The 14,611-nt window shown below is 51.2% G+C and overlaps 2 protein-coding genes across 2 annotated transcripts; both read right to left on the bottom strand.

Annotated features, from left to right (window-relative positions):
- Positions 1 to 113: 113 nt before the first annotated feature.
- BDP81DRAFT_174017 (NADH:flavin oxidoreductase/NADH oxidase) lies at positions 114 to 2,085 on the bottom strand. The gene is made up of 5 exons (XM_060582192.1): positions 1,849 to 2,085; positions 1,266 to 1,694; positions 1,001 to 1,153; positions 373 to 928; positions 114 to 285 (listed from the first exon to the last, which is right to left on the bottom strand). The coding sequence occupies exons 1-5, from the start codon at positions 1,945 to 1,947 to the stop codon at positions 236 to 238; spliced, it is 1,287 nt and encodes a 428-aa protein (XP_060437562.1). The 5' UTR covers positions 1,948 to 2,085; the 3' UTR covers positions 114 to 235.
- Positions 2,086 to 5,262: 3,177 nt separating this feature from the next.
- BDP81DRAFT_336416 (KR domain-containing protein) lies at positions 5,263 to 12,792 on the bottom strand (the record flags this gene model as incomplete). The annotated part of the gene is made up of 3 exons (XM_060585919.1): positions 5,263 to 6,709; positions 6,766 to 7,466; positions 7,525 to 12,792. 3 exons carry the CDS (start codon positions 12,790 to 12,792, stop codon positions 5,263 to 5,265), a joined length of 7,416 nt encoding a protein of 2,471 aa, XP_060437561.1.
- Positions 12,793 to 14,611: the final 1,819 nt, after the last annotated feature.

Below are 14,611 nucleotides of genomic sequence, written 5' to 3'. Positions count from 1 at the left end.
TGACGCAATCCGTGGGGACAATGAAACTTCTAGAACGGCGCAAAACAAGGATGGGTCAAAATTCAATCATCATTCAATGATTCAACTCATGGGACTCTATAGAGAAAAAAAAAGAAACTACTACCCGACACCCTGAAGCCGTTCGATCCTATTCTAAAAGACCAAGACCGTTCGATCCTCGGAAACGGCACGGAAATGTGGATGAAGCCAAGCCATGATTCCAAGAATTCACAACTCAATGCTTGCTTGGTCTGTGGGTCCTTGTGCGTCCGAAAGGCCAACCGTCTGGAACATGAGTTTAGCCAAAGTCTAATTTATGGAGAAAATAACGCTCTTTGGGATTGGAGAAAATGGAGAGAATCTTCAACTCACACTGACTAGGAGCATGGACGTCAATGTCCAACTCGTCAGCCCAAGTCCATACCAGGTTAGGGTCTTTGAGAAACGCCCGGGCCACGAGGACGGCGTCTGCCTGGCCGTCCGCCAAGACCTCCGTGGCGTCCTTCCCCGTCGCGATGCCGCCGACGGATCCAACCAGGGTGCCGGTGCCCTCAACGGCTTTCCGGATAGCTTCCGCTATATAGGCCTGGTACTTGGGCCCTGGAACGACCTTCATTCTCGCATCTTGCCCACCGGCGGAGATATCGAGAAAATCCGCACCCTTGTCCGCGAGGATCTTGGCGAGCTTCTGGGCTTGAGGGATATCCCACTGTGGTATCGAAGGGTCGAATTCCAGATAGTCGGTGCCAGCGAGACGCACCAAAACCGGATAGTCCTCGGGCACGTTGGCGCGTGTCAGTTCTGTCAGCTCGACCAGCAAGCGGGAACGGTTTTCGAAGCTGCCACCGTACTGGTCGGTCCTCTTGTTGGACGTGGGCGAGAGAAAGTTGTTGATCAGGTACCCATGGGCGGCATGGATCTCGATGGTCTGCAGAATAATTCAACAGCTGGAAACAAAAAAAGAACAGTAATAACTGGGCCCCCCGGCAATGAAACTTACGTCGTATCCGACTTTGACAGCACGCTTAACGGCATCAACCCATTTCGCTTTCACAGTCTCAATGTCCTTCAAGGTCATTTCTTTGGGAACGTAGGTGTCATCACTGTACGCTACGGCAGAGGGTCCGTAGACGTCCTTGGGCCATCCCCGACCCTGTAAAGAATGTGTGTTAGCTGTTGTGCTGATCACTGTTCAACGCGCAAGTGTGTGTGAGACGGGAGCTCTCTACGGAGTACGGATACGGGGGTTCAGAACGCCAAGGTACCTTTTCGCCTGCCACCGCCTTACGGTCAATCCACGGCGCAACGGTGCTCGCTTTCCGGCCGGCATGGCCAATCTGGGCACCAATATGCCCTCCCTGGCTGTGAACAAAGTCAATGACCTCCTTAGCGGCGACCAGCTGCGAGTCATCCCAGATTCCCAGGTCCTCGGGCGAGATGCGGCCCTCGGGCACTACGGCCTGGACCTCCGTCAGAACCAGCCCGGCGCCGCGGACCGCATAGCTCTGGAGGTGCGTCTTGTGCCATGCCGTCATGTGCCCTTTGTCGGCAGAGTACTGGCACATGGGCGACACGATGATGCGGTTGTGCAGCGTCAGGCCGCGAATCTTGAGCGGCGAGAAGAGCGTGCCATCTGGCTGAGGGTCCCTGGCGGTCCCGGCGGCTGGGTCCTGGATGGGGGTGAAGTACGGAACCTTTCATCCGGGCTAATCAGTACGGCACTTTGGAATTCCGGACAGTGGTCTCGCGGAGGTTTTCCCGCGGTGCGGTCACCGTCTCAGTGCTGGCTGGCAGCACGGCAGCCCACAGGATGAACGCCTCTCGCTGTGCTGGGGGTAGGAGTCTTACATTTTTGGCTCCCTCGTTGATCAAGCCGGGGTCTGAGACTTGCAATGCACCGGGAACTGGCGCCTGGTCTGCGGCCAGCGGAGCTTCGACTTTGGTCATTTTGTTGAGTGGGGATGATGTTATATCTTGCTTTGCGATCGGGATGTGAATTTACGGATATTGTTTCCTCTGTCCGTGCTTATTGTGAACGGCAAACCTTGACGGAGATCAAGAAGCATTGAACTTTATATGGAAGGCTCTATATGGGCGTGGTGAGTTCAATATCGTACATCTCCAAACATCAAGAACATACAAATGTCGGCGAGAAAGGACGAACTGTTGAGCCGCTCGGTGCTGAGTAATTGCCGTCATTATGCACAAAGACGCAAGTCGGTGGTTCGCTGAGAAATCGGCTTAATTCACTGCTGCTTGCGCTGCTTGCGACACCGATATGTACCCCGACTGTTGGCCAAGACCATACCGTTTTCGACTGGTGGCTTTGTACTACACTGATGACTGCATAAGGCGCACGAATTGTGCAAGCAGTATTACAAAGGTGAGAGGGCGCCTGTTAGTCAAGGCTACATTATCGACTTATTCTACCTACGTTGGACAGAGACACGGAGTGACAGAATACAAATGATGACTCAAACCCCCAAGAATCAAAACCCGATTCTCTCGCGCCTTCGCTACCTATTTCGTGTGCGATGGCGAAGTTCGTGCGTGTCGTCTGAGATGTTTTGCCTCTCTGGCGCCAGCCGGTAATTGAAAAATTGTCTCAAAACTGTGAGATGCCGTAGTGCCTGTTACTGAGTGGCCGGTTCGTCAGGCCATCGCTGACCAAGGTCTGCATGCCAGTCTGCTAGAAGGATCCGAACCCCTGCCGACACGCGGTCTAATGTTGCTCACGGTGGTCTCGCCGACTCGCCGACACGGCGGATACCACCCTAGGACACGGCCACAAACCCCAAGCGGCATCGATTTGGTCTCCGGTCGTGGGGTTAGCGGCTCAATGTCGGTTATTCCATGGCAATTCTTCCATTGCCCTACCTTGATGACGGTGTCGGGGGTTGTCCTCTTCGCTATGCCCCTATCTAGTTGTGGCTGCAGCTGAGCGCCGAGGCTCGGTTAATTTTGGCTGAAATGTCGAGCGCCATGCACGAGTGCTATTCAAGACATCACTAATCACTAATTAGTTCCAGATTGTCGGTATCTACTTCGTATAACACAGTGGCGCGAGTGTCCTTGCTACACGACACTCGCGCCACTGGAGCATTGTCTCTGTCCCATATCAAGTCACCTAGTTTACCTTAAGGGACTGGAGAATAGGAATTCAAAGCCGCGAATAACTGGCTTCACGTTGACAACTGCAAGAAAGAACAGGAAATCGGAACTAATTAGTATCAGGGATGGCCCACAATGGGGTCAAGAAATTCATCGTCTTTTAAAAAAAAAAGCCCCCATAACAGAGGGGAACCAAGGATGTAAGACGCTACAGGTCGTCAAACTTGACCTTGGAGGTATACGCTTCCATCTACAGTGAGGTACTAATAGCAATCAATCTTTCGAGTTTTCTTCTCTTGTTATCTTTCACTCGTTCGGGACTTCTGTGGATTTGTGGCCCCCGCCAAGTTTTCAGTTAGAACAACGGTACATGGGGCTATTGCGAGTTTACAACGTGTGAATGAAAGAATCGGCGGGAGTTAAGGGCGGAGGATGGCAACATATGTGCGACTTCCATCAATATCATGCCTCTGATAGATACAGTTTTAGACTGAGTTCTAGTGAAGACTAAGAGCCGTTCCTATGCCATCCCCTACGCTCTGGCTACTCTATCTGAACCGTATAAGTATTCGCATGCGACTGTAGTCACACAAGGCAAAAATGCCCCGAATGATGAAAACTTAAAGTGCTATTTTGCCGAGAGCAGTGCTGGGTTGAACCTTCCGTGCCCGTTGACACTCACACCCCAGACTGGATAACTCAAGCGCTCATCCCATGTCCATCATCCATATCGATGCGTCCAGACCAGACCAGATGTTGTTGACTCGTTAACCAATTCTAGGCCCATGTCTTCCGTTTCGAATCTGATCACTGTCAGGATTGGGCCAGAAGTCTGTGCCCTGGGCATATGCGCATTCTGCCGAGAATCTACAACGACAGTTGTCTTTTCCTACATGTAGACGTAGCATCCAAGCTCACCGATTGCAACACCCCCACACACGCGCTGCACCTGTTGCTATTGAGATTCCTAAAACAAGAGCTCAGGTACTCGTCGTCAGTGGTGGCACTGTGGCGAGAACATGCCGCTTTTCGACAGCTGTTCACCACCTCGGAGACTCTGCGCTGGCGCCAATAAAGTACGTTCAGACTTTGCAATGGCATTGTCGGCGGCTCTCTCCAAATCTCTTGTAAGTGTCATACTGTGTAGAGACCGTATGTGACGCTAGGTATTCAACACATATCCTTGCCTGTTCAGCATCAGAAACATGCCAGGCAGCAAGCCCGCCGGCGGCCGCTCGCCGCTCGGGCAAGGTCCGCTTCGGAAGAAAAGGCGACGGGAGGACTTCCCAGCGGCCGACCAACTCTAATGCAACACTCTTCAAGTTCGACTTGGCAGCGGCGATTTGGGACGAATTCTATCCTCACCGATACTGTCGGTGAAGCTGGACGTGCGCGCCCGTACCATGTACGAGTACCTACGTTGGGATGAAATGCTTGCTTGGGCGTTAAGTGCCGACCTCGGCACCCGACTGGGGCTACAGCAGGGGTACCATCCTCGGTAGAGAGCCCGGCAGTAGACGAGGATGAAAAAGGGGCCAGGTCCGATATTTTGATGGTTGTGAAGCTTTCGGAAGCGAGGACCGGAGTCACTTTACGAGAGTGATGAGCGGCGTATCGAAGGGTACGATACCCGTCGATAGGCATGGTTGAGAATGGGTGTAACACATTTATGCTTGACGAGAAGACAAAGTGAGAGTTAAAGTATGAGTTGCGGAGGAACTCCGGCGGAGGTTTCAATGTAGGTCGGATTAGACACATCAGGCACTGCCGTACCTTTGAGATTTGATGTGCAATCGCATAAGTTAACCATATTCCTTTTCCACGAGAGAAAATCTATAGAGTAAGTAATTCTACTTTGTATGAAAGTTATCCCATGTCCGCGCTTGACAACGGCATTCAAACCCGAGCGTTTAACCCGACTTGAAGGCTTTCGGGCATCCGTGTTGCGCCCGCCAAGATCCTCACTGTACTGCCCAGGATGCTTCTAAAGGCTTATCACGTCCCGAAGCAGAAATATGCTTGGAATATCTCAGTTGGTACTGTTATCGTCGCCTTTCTCCCCAAGTTGTTTATTCGGGTTACACAGTGAAACTTGGAGCATTCCAGTTAGTGGGACAAACGTCCCCCAAAGTTCAATTGAAGTAAGTGCGATCAAGGCATCTTCAGCCTCAAGTATCTCTCAGTATCATGTTTCTCGCCGGGCTCCTGTTTCTCATCCCCAACTCCCCCCAGAAGCTCTTCCAACCCTTTTACTGCTCTTTTCCCGAGAGCTAATAAGCTGCCTATGCCGAGCATCTCCAAAACACTGACTTCGAATCCGAATACTCCTTTCCACCATTCGCGCATCTCTACCGCCACCAAACTATCGAGACCAGCATCTTGAAGCGACATGTTCACGTCAATCTCTTCTTCGTCCTCGATAGGCTTCAACAGCAATTGGAACAATTGCACAGCAATCTGCCTTGCGATGAACTTTGAGGTCTCCGTCGAAGTCAAGACGTTCGGATCTGCAGCCGCCGATTTCAGGAATGCAGCCAGGGCACCGTGATCCGAAGAGGTGCTTCTCGAGACAGCGTTTTGGTCGTGTTCCAAGTTAAAGTAGTATCCCATTCGTCGATCTTCTTTCCATGGAACTCTATTCGCCGGGTCACTCAAAGACGTGAGACTGCGATGGCCAAGCACAAGCTGAGCATTGTTGACGAATGTAGACGCTGCTGCGCATTCGGCACTGGGTTCGGGTGCACTGAGAACCAATGCAAGGGCATCCAGAAGTTGAGGGATCTTGATGCCGTAGATACCTTGACCCATCAGTCTCTCCATCAACGCCGGGTTGTCGGCCAGATAGCCCGAGTCCAACATGGCGCCAACGTCAACGACACCGGCCCTCAAACCCAGACCTTGGCGGTACTGGACGAACGCGTCGAGAAATGTGTTTGCTCCGGCATAGTTGGCCTGTCCTCTTTGTCCATAGATGCCTGAAATGGAGCTGAAGAGTAAAAAGAAATCCAAGTCCAGCTCTGCGTTAACACAGGCGTGGTGAAGGTTCCACGTTCCCTTGACCTTTGGATCTGCCGCTGCCGTCCACTCGTCATGGCTCATATTGGCAAAGCTTTGGTCCCGTAGAACCATCGACATGTTGATGACGCCGCGGACTGGCTGAACTCCAGCTTTGATGGCACGATCGACGTCTGATAGCGAGCTGATATCCCCTCGAACGGTGATAGCTGAGCATCCTTGGGCTTCAAGCTCTGCTACAAACCTTTGATTCTCGGTCGTCTCCCCACCCTGTCGGGACAAGAAGATCAGATGCTTTGCACCATGCTCGACCATCCAATTAGAGACTGAACGTCCAAGACCACCCAAGCCGCCAACAAGAAGGTAGCTGGAGTCGCCGTTGAACGAAGGCTTGCCGTTGGAAGCAGACCCGATGGATAGATTCTCCCTTGTGGGATCCATCGCCACCACGATTTTGCCGATATGCTGGCCTTTTTGCATGTACCTAAAGCACTCTTCGACCATTCCCGCGCGGAAAACCTTTGTTGGAGCGATCGGGCCGATGTGACCTTGTTCGTAGTACTCGACAATTCGTCTCAACAATCTAATGATCTGTTAGTATAGCCATCGAATCTCGACACCTCCCAGGGTGGTTCCCACCTGTTTCCTTCTTTCGGCTTGAGTTCGATCAGATGTCCAAGATCCACGCCGTGATAACTCCGATTAAGCTCGAAGACATTCAGTGCGAGCTTGCCGTTACCGATAAGGTCACGCTTCCCAATCTCAATCATCTTACCAAATTCCGCCACGCAATTCCAGGAAGCGTGCAGCAGCTCTCCACTTAGTGAGTTGAGGACGACGTCTACACCCCGACCGCCAGTCAACTCCTGGATATCTCCAAGGAAAGAATCGTTGCGGGAATTGAGGATTCGTTCTCTCGGTATTCCATACATTGACTCAAGGTATTGCACCTTTCCGTCAGTGCCAACAGTACAGTAGATCTCCGCACCCACCATCTTGCAGATTTGGATTGCCGCGAGGCCGACGCCTCCGCAAGCAGAGTGAATCAAGACAGAGTCTCCCTCAGTGAGACGGCCAATGTCAAGCAGGCCGTGGATCACAGTCGAAAATACGCATGGCATGGTAGCAGCATCTCGGAATGCCAACGAGTCTGGAATCTTGACGCACAACTTCTCCGAAATTGTGATGCCGGTGGAGAAACAGCCGCCGCCGAAGACAAAGACTCTATCGCCTGAGACAAGGGTTGTGACATCGGGTCCAGTTTCGCGGACGATTCCAGCGGCTTCCAGACCGAGATTACTGATGTTCGAGTCAACGATACCCATGGCAATGAGGACGTCCTACATATTGTCAGTTATTTATTTTTGTTGTGTCAACTCCGAGGAACGTGATGCTTACCTTGAAGTTCATGCCGACAGCCCTGGCTTCTACAAGCACCTCGTCACTTCTTAATGGCTGCCTTGCCTTTGGATACCAGTCAAGCGTGTTCAAGCGGCCGTATCTACCGATGCGTAGATCGTAGACCAAGTCGACAGGATCCGAACCACAAGTTCCCAGTTCATCATTGACATTGATGGGATACAACCTGGAAGTTTGTATCGCACCATCCACGATGCTGTACTCGTACTCCAACGAACTTCGGGCATTATTGCCACTCCTTTGAAACTTATCAAAGACCCGTGAAATGGCCCGGAGTGAAGTCGAAGTGATCTGATCGACTTCGCAAGTTGCGAAGTCTAAGCTAAGCTCATTTCGTATAGACCGTGCCGCACCGATAGTTTGACCCCATCGTGGGTCAGAGCATTTGAGTTGAGAAGAGCGAGTGAGCCAAAGGATTCTAGCCTGTCGGTTTGAAGCCTCTGTGACCAGGCCACGGAACTTGTCGAATGCCTCCGGGCTGATATCGTCGAAGAATGGCGTCTCGAGATCAAGGAGCGAGATGAAGTCGCTTGATTCGGATGGAAGTCCCTTTGAAATTTCGTGCAGGTCCACACTCTGCAAAGGTCCTTGCACCAGAACGTCTCGAAGGTTGTTTCCGAGGCCAAAATAGTTCAAGTCATGCAATATCGTGACACTTCTGGGAGTAGTGGAGGCTGGGACAGGCCTGGCTGTCATGAAAGCAAGCAGATTGTTCGGACGGTCGGAATCATAGGCGACACCCTCGAGGCCGTTGAAGCCAGCGTTTCTGAGTTCCACATCCCAGCGCTCGGGCGTAACGTGTGGTTGGTCTGGTCTCTGGTCCTCAGCTCCAAGCCACCAGCCTGGAAGGACACCCATGATGAAATTGAGCGGTAAGGCATCGTATGACAGCTCTTCTATGTACAGCCTCCCTTCGGGGTGTAAGAGTTTGTGGACGTTGGCCAAAGTCTCCTTCAAACTTGGAGTGGCATGAAGAACGTTGGCCGCAATCACCAAATCGTAAGTTCCTGGCTCAAACCCCTGACTGGTCGGGTCCTTGGATATGTCGAGCACCTTGAAGGACATGTTGGAGTGGGAGCTGAACCTGTCCTTTGCGGCAGAAAAGAACCCGGCAGATACATCGGTGTATGTGTATTCGGAATACAGCGATGCGCCGGTCGGTCCTCTCAACCAGTGAATAACTTTGCTTGTAGTCCCTCCTGTTCCAGCGCCAATCTCCAAGATTCTGAGGTTGGGTTTTGAGTGGCCAAGTGCACGGAAAAGTGGTTCCCTGTTGGTGATGTTCAAAGAGTCGTAGATAGAAGTCAAGATGTTGTTTGGCAACAGAACCTCAAGAGGCTCGGTTTGACCTCTGAAAATAGGACCAATATTGTCCAAGACTACACGCATCGCAACATCGAGAGGACCGAACGGCCCCAACTCAATATCATCACTGCTAATACTTTTGGCGCCGGGCAGCACTGGTTGCTGTTGCATCCAGGCGAGGAACCGTGATAGGTGTGGCTGCAAACTCGCCACGCCTTCCAGACGTCTCAGGGCTTCCTTGATGTAAGACAGCGTGAGATCTCGGGTAAGACTGAGACATTTCTGTTCAGGGTGAGGTTCGATCAGATCCGAGATCTTGAAGAAATCAATGTCCGCCTGCCAGAAAATCCTTGCTCCAGCATGAGGATCAAGATCTTCACCTGACAAATCGTTTTCGAGTGGACTCAACTTTACTCCCTTAAGTGAGATGACAAGCTCTTCTTCAGAGCTAAGGCCCAATCCCCTTCCTAAGAGCAGGCCGCGGGGAGTCTGAGTTGCCTCAACCTCCATTCGCACCTCTGAGTCACAATCAAACAGCTCAAGAGCCTCGATGAAAGTCGGAACGTTCATGATGTCGAGTTTGTGTCCGATGCCCTTCATTGCAGCAACGCTGAATAGTTGGAGAAAGAAGTCGACTTTCGTTGGGTGAATTGCATAGTAAGAATCGTCTCGGATAGTATGTGTTGCTGTACCAGCAGAGATATTCTCTGTCGGAGAGCAAGTGACATCCGACAAGCCTTGGAAGTACGGACCGTAATTGGCGCCGACATTGCGGAGAGCTTGGTACCATTTGTCGGAGCTGACATCGCGGAGAAGATCTTGACGATAATGATTTGAGACTCGAGCCTTATCCTCAAGGGATTTGACTTGCCCGCTGCAGTGCTTCATCCAGGTGGAACCATTGAAAGAGGTAATCGTGAAATCCCACCAAGGGCTATCGAGGGTGTCCGTAAGCCTCTCCTTTCTAAGGCTCGTAATGACTTCTGTGGCCTTGTTCGCACTCAAGACCATTGCCATATCAATGACAATGTTGCGCATTGAGTATCCAGTGAAGCTTCCCGTGCTGAGTTGCCTTGCAGCTTCCCCAGCCATACCAATGTAGCCTGCACAGGGAAAGATGACGTCGCCCTTGATATTGTGGTCAGAAATCCATGGTACATGATCCAAGGACAGCATGTTGCGAAACACCGGCTCGTTGGGACAGCTTTCTGAGACCCTCACGCCGAGGATCTCATGTTTTGGGAACCTTCGGTGCCGCCACTCATCGGAAATGCGACTTGAAAAGAGCAATGAATGATCATGATGCCATGGGTATGCGGGCAAGTCTGCAACCACGTTGGCGGTTCGTTCGGGATTGGTGAGAAGGTTAAAGTCAATCTCAAGGCCGAGTTGCCAGAGTTGTCCAAGAGCTGTCAAGAAAGACTCTGTCGCGTTCTTTGCCCTGACAAGACAGGAAGCGTAGGACAGGTTCAATGAGTTCTGCGCAAGGATCTGCCGCAAAGGTCCGGCCAAAGCAGAGTGCGGACCAACTTCGAGAAACACCAAGTGATTGCTGATTTGACTCTTGTGGGTTTCAACCAACTTAGTCACAGCTGCGTTGAACAACACCGGAGACTCAAGATTTAACCTCCAGTATTGCGCATCAGCTATCCAATTTGGCGGCAGTAGGCTACCCGTCACTGAAGAGAACATTGAAGTAGAAGACGTGACCGTAGACTTCGAGGCATCGATATAAGGAGACGTCAAAGTGAGATATCGATCTCCCACTTCCTGCATGTGGTGAGAATGATACGCAGTGTCGACCTTGAGCAGGCGAGCGAGGGCATCGGGCTTTGCCTTACGAATCTGGTTGAGAACTGTCTCAACGATCTGGGTATCGCCAGAGATGGTGACACTTGAAGGAGAGTTTTCGCAAGCGATTCCAACGCCTGGTCTCAGGAACGGAAAAACTTCAGCTCGACCCATACCTACTGCGGCCATTGCACCGGACTTGGTGACTTCTGATGAGACAACTCCGCGATAGTATGCCGCAACAATCGCCTCATTCGATGTGAGCTTTCCGCAAGCATAAGCGGCAGCCATCTCTCCAGAAGAGTGGCCAACCACAGCAAACGGTTCGATGCCCGCTGTGGCTCGGAGGACATCTACTAAGGCAATCTGCACGGCTGTACAAAGCGGCTGAGAGATACAGGCTTCTTGCAGTCGACTCGACTCTTTCGGCTTGTTAAGCTCGTCGATTAAGGTCCAGGATGGCCCATCCGGTAGCAACCTCAAGACTTTATCCATGTGTCGGATGGATTGCGCGAATACGCGGTTACTCAACATCAACGCTACCGCCATCCCTGGCCACTGAGCTCCTTGACCCGTGAATACGAGAGCGAGGTCCGTGGGGGTGCTGGGTGCTTTGACAAGTGTCGATGTGTTCAGCTCGATTCCGTTTTCCATAACCGAAAAGACTCGCTGCGGTAGGTGGGCACGGCGAGCAGTGAGAGTGTACGCAATGTCATTGAGGATTTCAGGGTGTTTGGCGATGTATCTTTGGTTGTTGACGACCTGTCTTCGCAGAGAATCGGCTGTGTTGGCGGAATATGTCATGAGTTGTGCCTGGTTCCAGATGCTTGACATTGGATCCGGGACAGACGGGCGTCCAAGGCGACCAAGGAAGGTCGCCGCGGACTCAATTACGACGTGTGCATTGGCACCTCCAATTCCAAAAGAGTTGACAGACACCCGCTCAACCCGATCCTCTGGCCAGGGTGTTGGTTCAAGGGGGACTCTGAGGTTCTTCTCCGCAAACGGAATCTTCGGATTAGGACTGTCAAACTTGATGTTCGGGGGGATCGTCCGGTGCTCCAAGGCCATGATGGATTTGATGAGGGATGTGATGCCGGAGGCACCCTCCGAATGGCCAATGTTTGGCTTACAAGAACCAATGTGAACTCCGGAATCACCAAACACCTTTGCAATGGCTGTCGTTTCGATGGGATCGCCTGCAGGAGTCCCCGTGCCATGACACTCCACGAAGCCGGTCTGGGGAATGTCTGATGCATCAATCGCTGCCATGCTGTAGGCACGACGGATCATGGCTTCGTGACTCTCGAAACTTGGAATCGTCAAGCTGGGTGTTTTGCCATCAGCGTTGGATGACGTCCCCCTGATGACGGCACGAATTGGGTTACCATCCCGAATAGCATCGCTCAAGCGTTTAATGTAGACGACGTTGACGGCTTCTCCGCGGGCATAGCCGTCGGCGGCCGCGTCAAAAGTTCGGCATGAGCCATTCGGCGACAGAACTCCCTGTTCAGACATGCTGACGTACAGTCCAGGTGCCAAGATGAGGTTGGACCCAGCAACAATAGCGGCATTGCACTGGCCGTGCTGGATAGACATGCATGCTTCATGGAGCCCAATCAGGGCGGAGGAGCAGCCAGTCCTGATGGTCATACTCGGTCCTTTGAGGTCGTATTCGTAAGACAGTCGATTAGAGAGCATGAAGTCTCCGTAGCCGGTAATCTTGTACTGGCCAACGACTTCGCTGTCCTTGGTCAACGTCTCGAGCCAGTCTTCACCGAAGCACCCGACGAAAGTTCCAATCGTCTTGCCGCGATAGTCAACTTCGCCTGCACTCTCCAGGCATTCTTTGGTCAGCTCGAGGAGCAGTCTTTGCTGAGGATCAGCCCGCTCAACCTCATTCTTGGGCATTCGAAAAAATGTGGTATCGAGCGCTCCAAGATCGACGGAGTCGTCTAGGAAGTATCCGTGCTGGGTCTTGATGTGGCCAGGTTTTCCGGTCTCAGAGTAGTAGCTAGACGCATTGAATCTGGATGCGGGAATTTGGCAACGGGCGTCTCTTTTGTCCACCAGGAATTGCCAAAATTCCTCAGAAGTTGCGATGCCACCGGGTAGTCTCAAGGCCATGCCGCAAATCGCAATTGGCTCCATACCGGTTGGCAACAGATCCGTCAACCCTGCTTGCCCATTTGGCTGCAAAGCAGAACTCAAAGGTTAGAAATGATGGTGCAAACGTAGTGTAAAGAAGCTACTAACAGGCGTTTCTGTAACTGATTCCAAAAATGGCGCCATGATAAAATGGCATGGATTGATGGTCGGCCAGATGGAGAGTTGGGTTATCCTTCGCAACCGAACGTTTAAAGTCAGTGGCGAAGAGCAAATGACATGAAAACACTTGGGTTGAATGAGCACTTTGGCCTGATAAGAGAAAGCTTAAGTAGCTTGATAAAGTATACTTATTAAGATGCCAAAAGTTTTGCCTAAGCATGAATTTGCCAATTCAGGTAATGGTTGGCTTGGCGTCAGCAATCTCAGCCAAAGTCGATCATTGCAAGGTTCATTACTTGCCAAATGTCGATGATGCTGTCTTAGAAAGGTCACGACTGAGACTAAAACACGCCTGGACTCGAGTCTTTCTGACGTGCAGTTGATCTTGGGTCGACTATCGAAAGCTGCATTTACCCCTCGGGCGAAACGATGGCAGTGATACGTCAAAAGTCCACAAGCGTCTAACGTCAGGATTCGGAGGTAGGGCTGGGCGGTGAAATATTGGACGAAAGATCCCACGTCAGCAAAGGCTTCTCCCGACCAACCTGCACCAAAGATCCTATTTCCCGCCCCTTACTGGTACCAAGACCGTTTGCTTATCGTGCCGAGCCGTCGTAGATGCAATCTGAGTAATGATGATGTCTCTCAATGCTGTCGAGTGGATCGGCGGGGGTAAGATTCCAAACAAGTAGGTACCTAGCATATCTCATATTGCAATTTGAAGCAGGTGCCAAACTCGCTCGTATCTCGTATGTCAACGAAATCGACATTGGATGTGTCTAAGTGTGCTGCCAAACACTCCGTGCCCGTGAATAATCAGGAATGGCCTAGATCAGCCGGAGAGTGATGAGTTGGGACTATTCTCAAGGGACTTTGGTCGGTAAGGACATGCATGGTGTCGTTGAAGGATTCAGATGGCAAACTCTCAACAATCATCCGGTAAATGAAAGCTCACGCCTCCGGCCCCCACGTTCCCCTTCCGGCAAGAGTAGGTACCGCACCGCCGCAGGACCCCGTCAAGTGGGTGACACAATGGATTGCCGCTCCACACGAAGTACCTAGCTCTATTTCTATCCTTCCTATCATTAACTTTTCATTATCATTATCACTTTCTATCTTTGAAATATTCTATAGTTATAGGATACCTCTTAAGAAATATAGTAAAGATATAATAATAACTCATAGTAATAATAAGAATAATAGTAGTAACTTAACAGAAATAGTAGAAAGAGTGATAAAGAGAGTACCTATTGAGCGGCATCCTATTTTGTAAGTTAACCTACCCACTTTTCGCCACCCTAAAAATGCCTCCTAGCCTTCTTATTATTATTTTACCCCTATTATTTAAGGGAATTAATAGGCGCCGCTCTTATACGGGCGCCGTCTGTTACGGCCAGCTAGTCGTAGGGGTAGTTTGCAGAAGTTGAGGCTGCGAAACTGGTAACAGTAATCGTAGTCGTGGAATAGTTCAAGGAAACTATGTCTGTCAATCGTAAGGGTAGGTAAGGCTTCGGTGATCAATCGTAGTCTTGTCAAGGTAGTAGCTGAAAGCGGATGTTAATCCTGATACGAAGTTAATTGCTGAAGAAGCTATGGGAAGTCTGTTGTTACGCCCGCCGCAACTTGTCACTGTGGGCGCGTAGCTATATAATGCAGAACAAGGGACAATGATGCCGGAGTCATCATTATCGAAGCTTTTGCT

Source organism: Colletotrichum phormii (genome assembly GCF_030913505.1).
Source record: "Colletotrichum phormii strain CBS 102054 chromosome Unknown BDP81scaffold_47, whole genome shotgun sequence".
NCBI classification, from domain to species: domain Eukaryota; kingdom Fungi; phylum Ascomycota; class Sordariomycetes; order Glomerellales; family Glomerellaceae; genus Colletotrichum; species Colletotrichum phormii.
This window is presented reverse-complemented; position numbering and strand designations above follow the sequence as displayed.

Bases quoted from the DNA above. Each gene is read 5' to 3' on its own strand.
- BDP81DRAFT_174017 (XM_060582192.1), bottom strand. From the start codon at position 1,947: ATGACCAAAGTCGAAGCTCCGCTGGCCGCAGACCAGGCGCCAGTTCCC. The intron at 929-1,000 runs GTAAGTTTCATT...ATTATTCTGCAG, and splicing joins CTGTCAAAGTCGGATACGAC to ACCATCGAGATCCATGCCGC. The intron at 286-372 runs GTGAGTTGAAGA...CTCATGTTCCAG, and splicing joins CGTCCATGCTCCTAGTCAGT to ACGGTTGGCCTTTCGGACGC.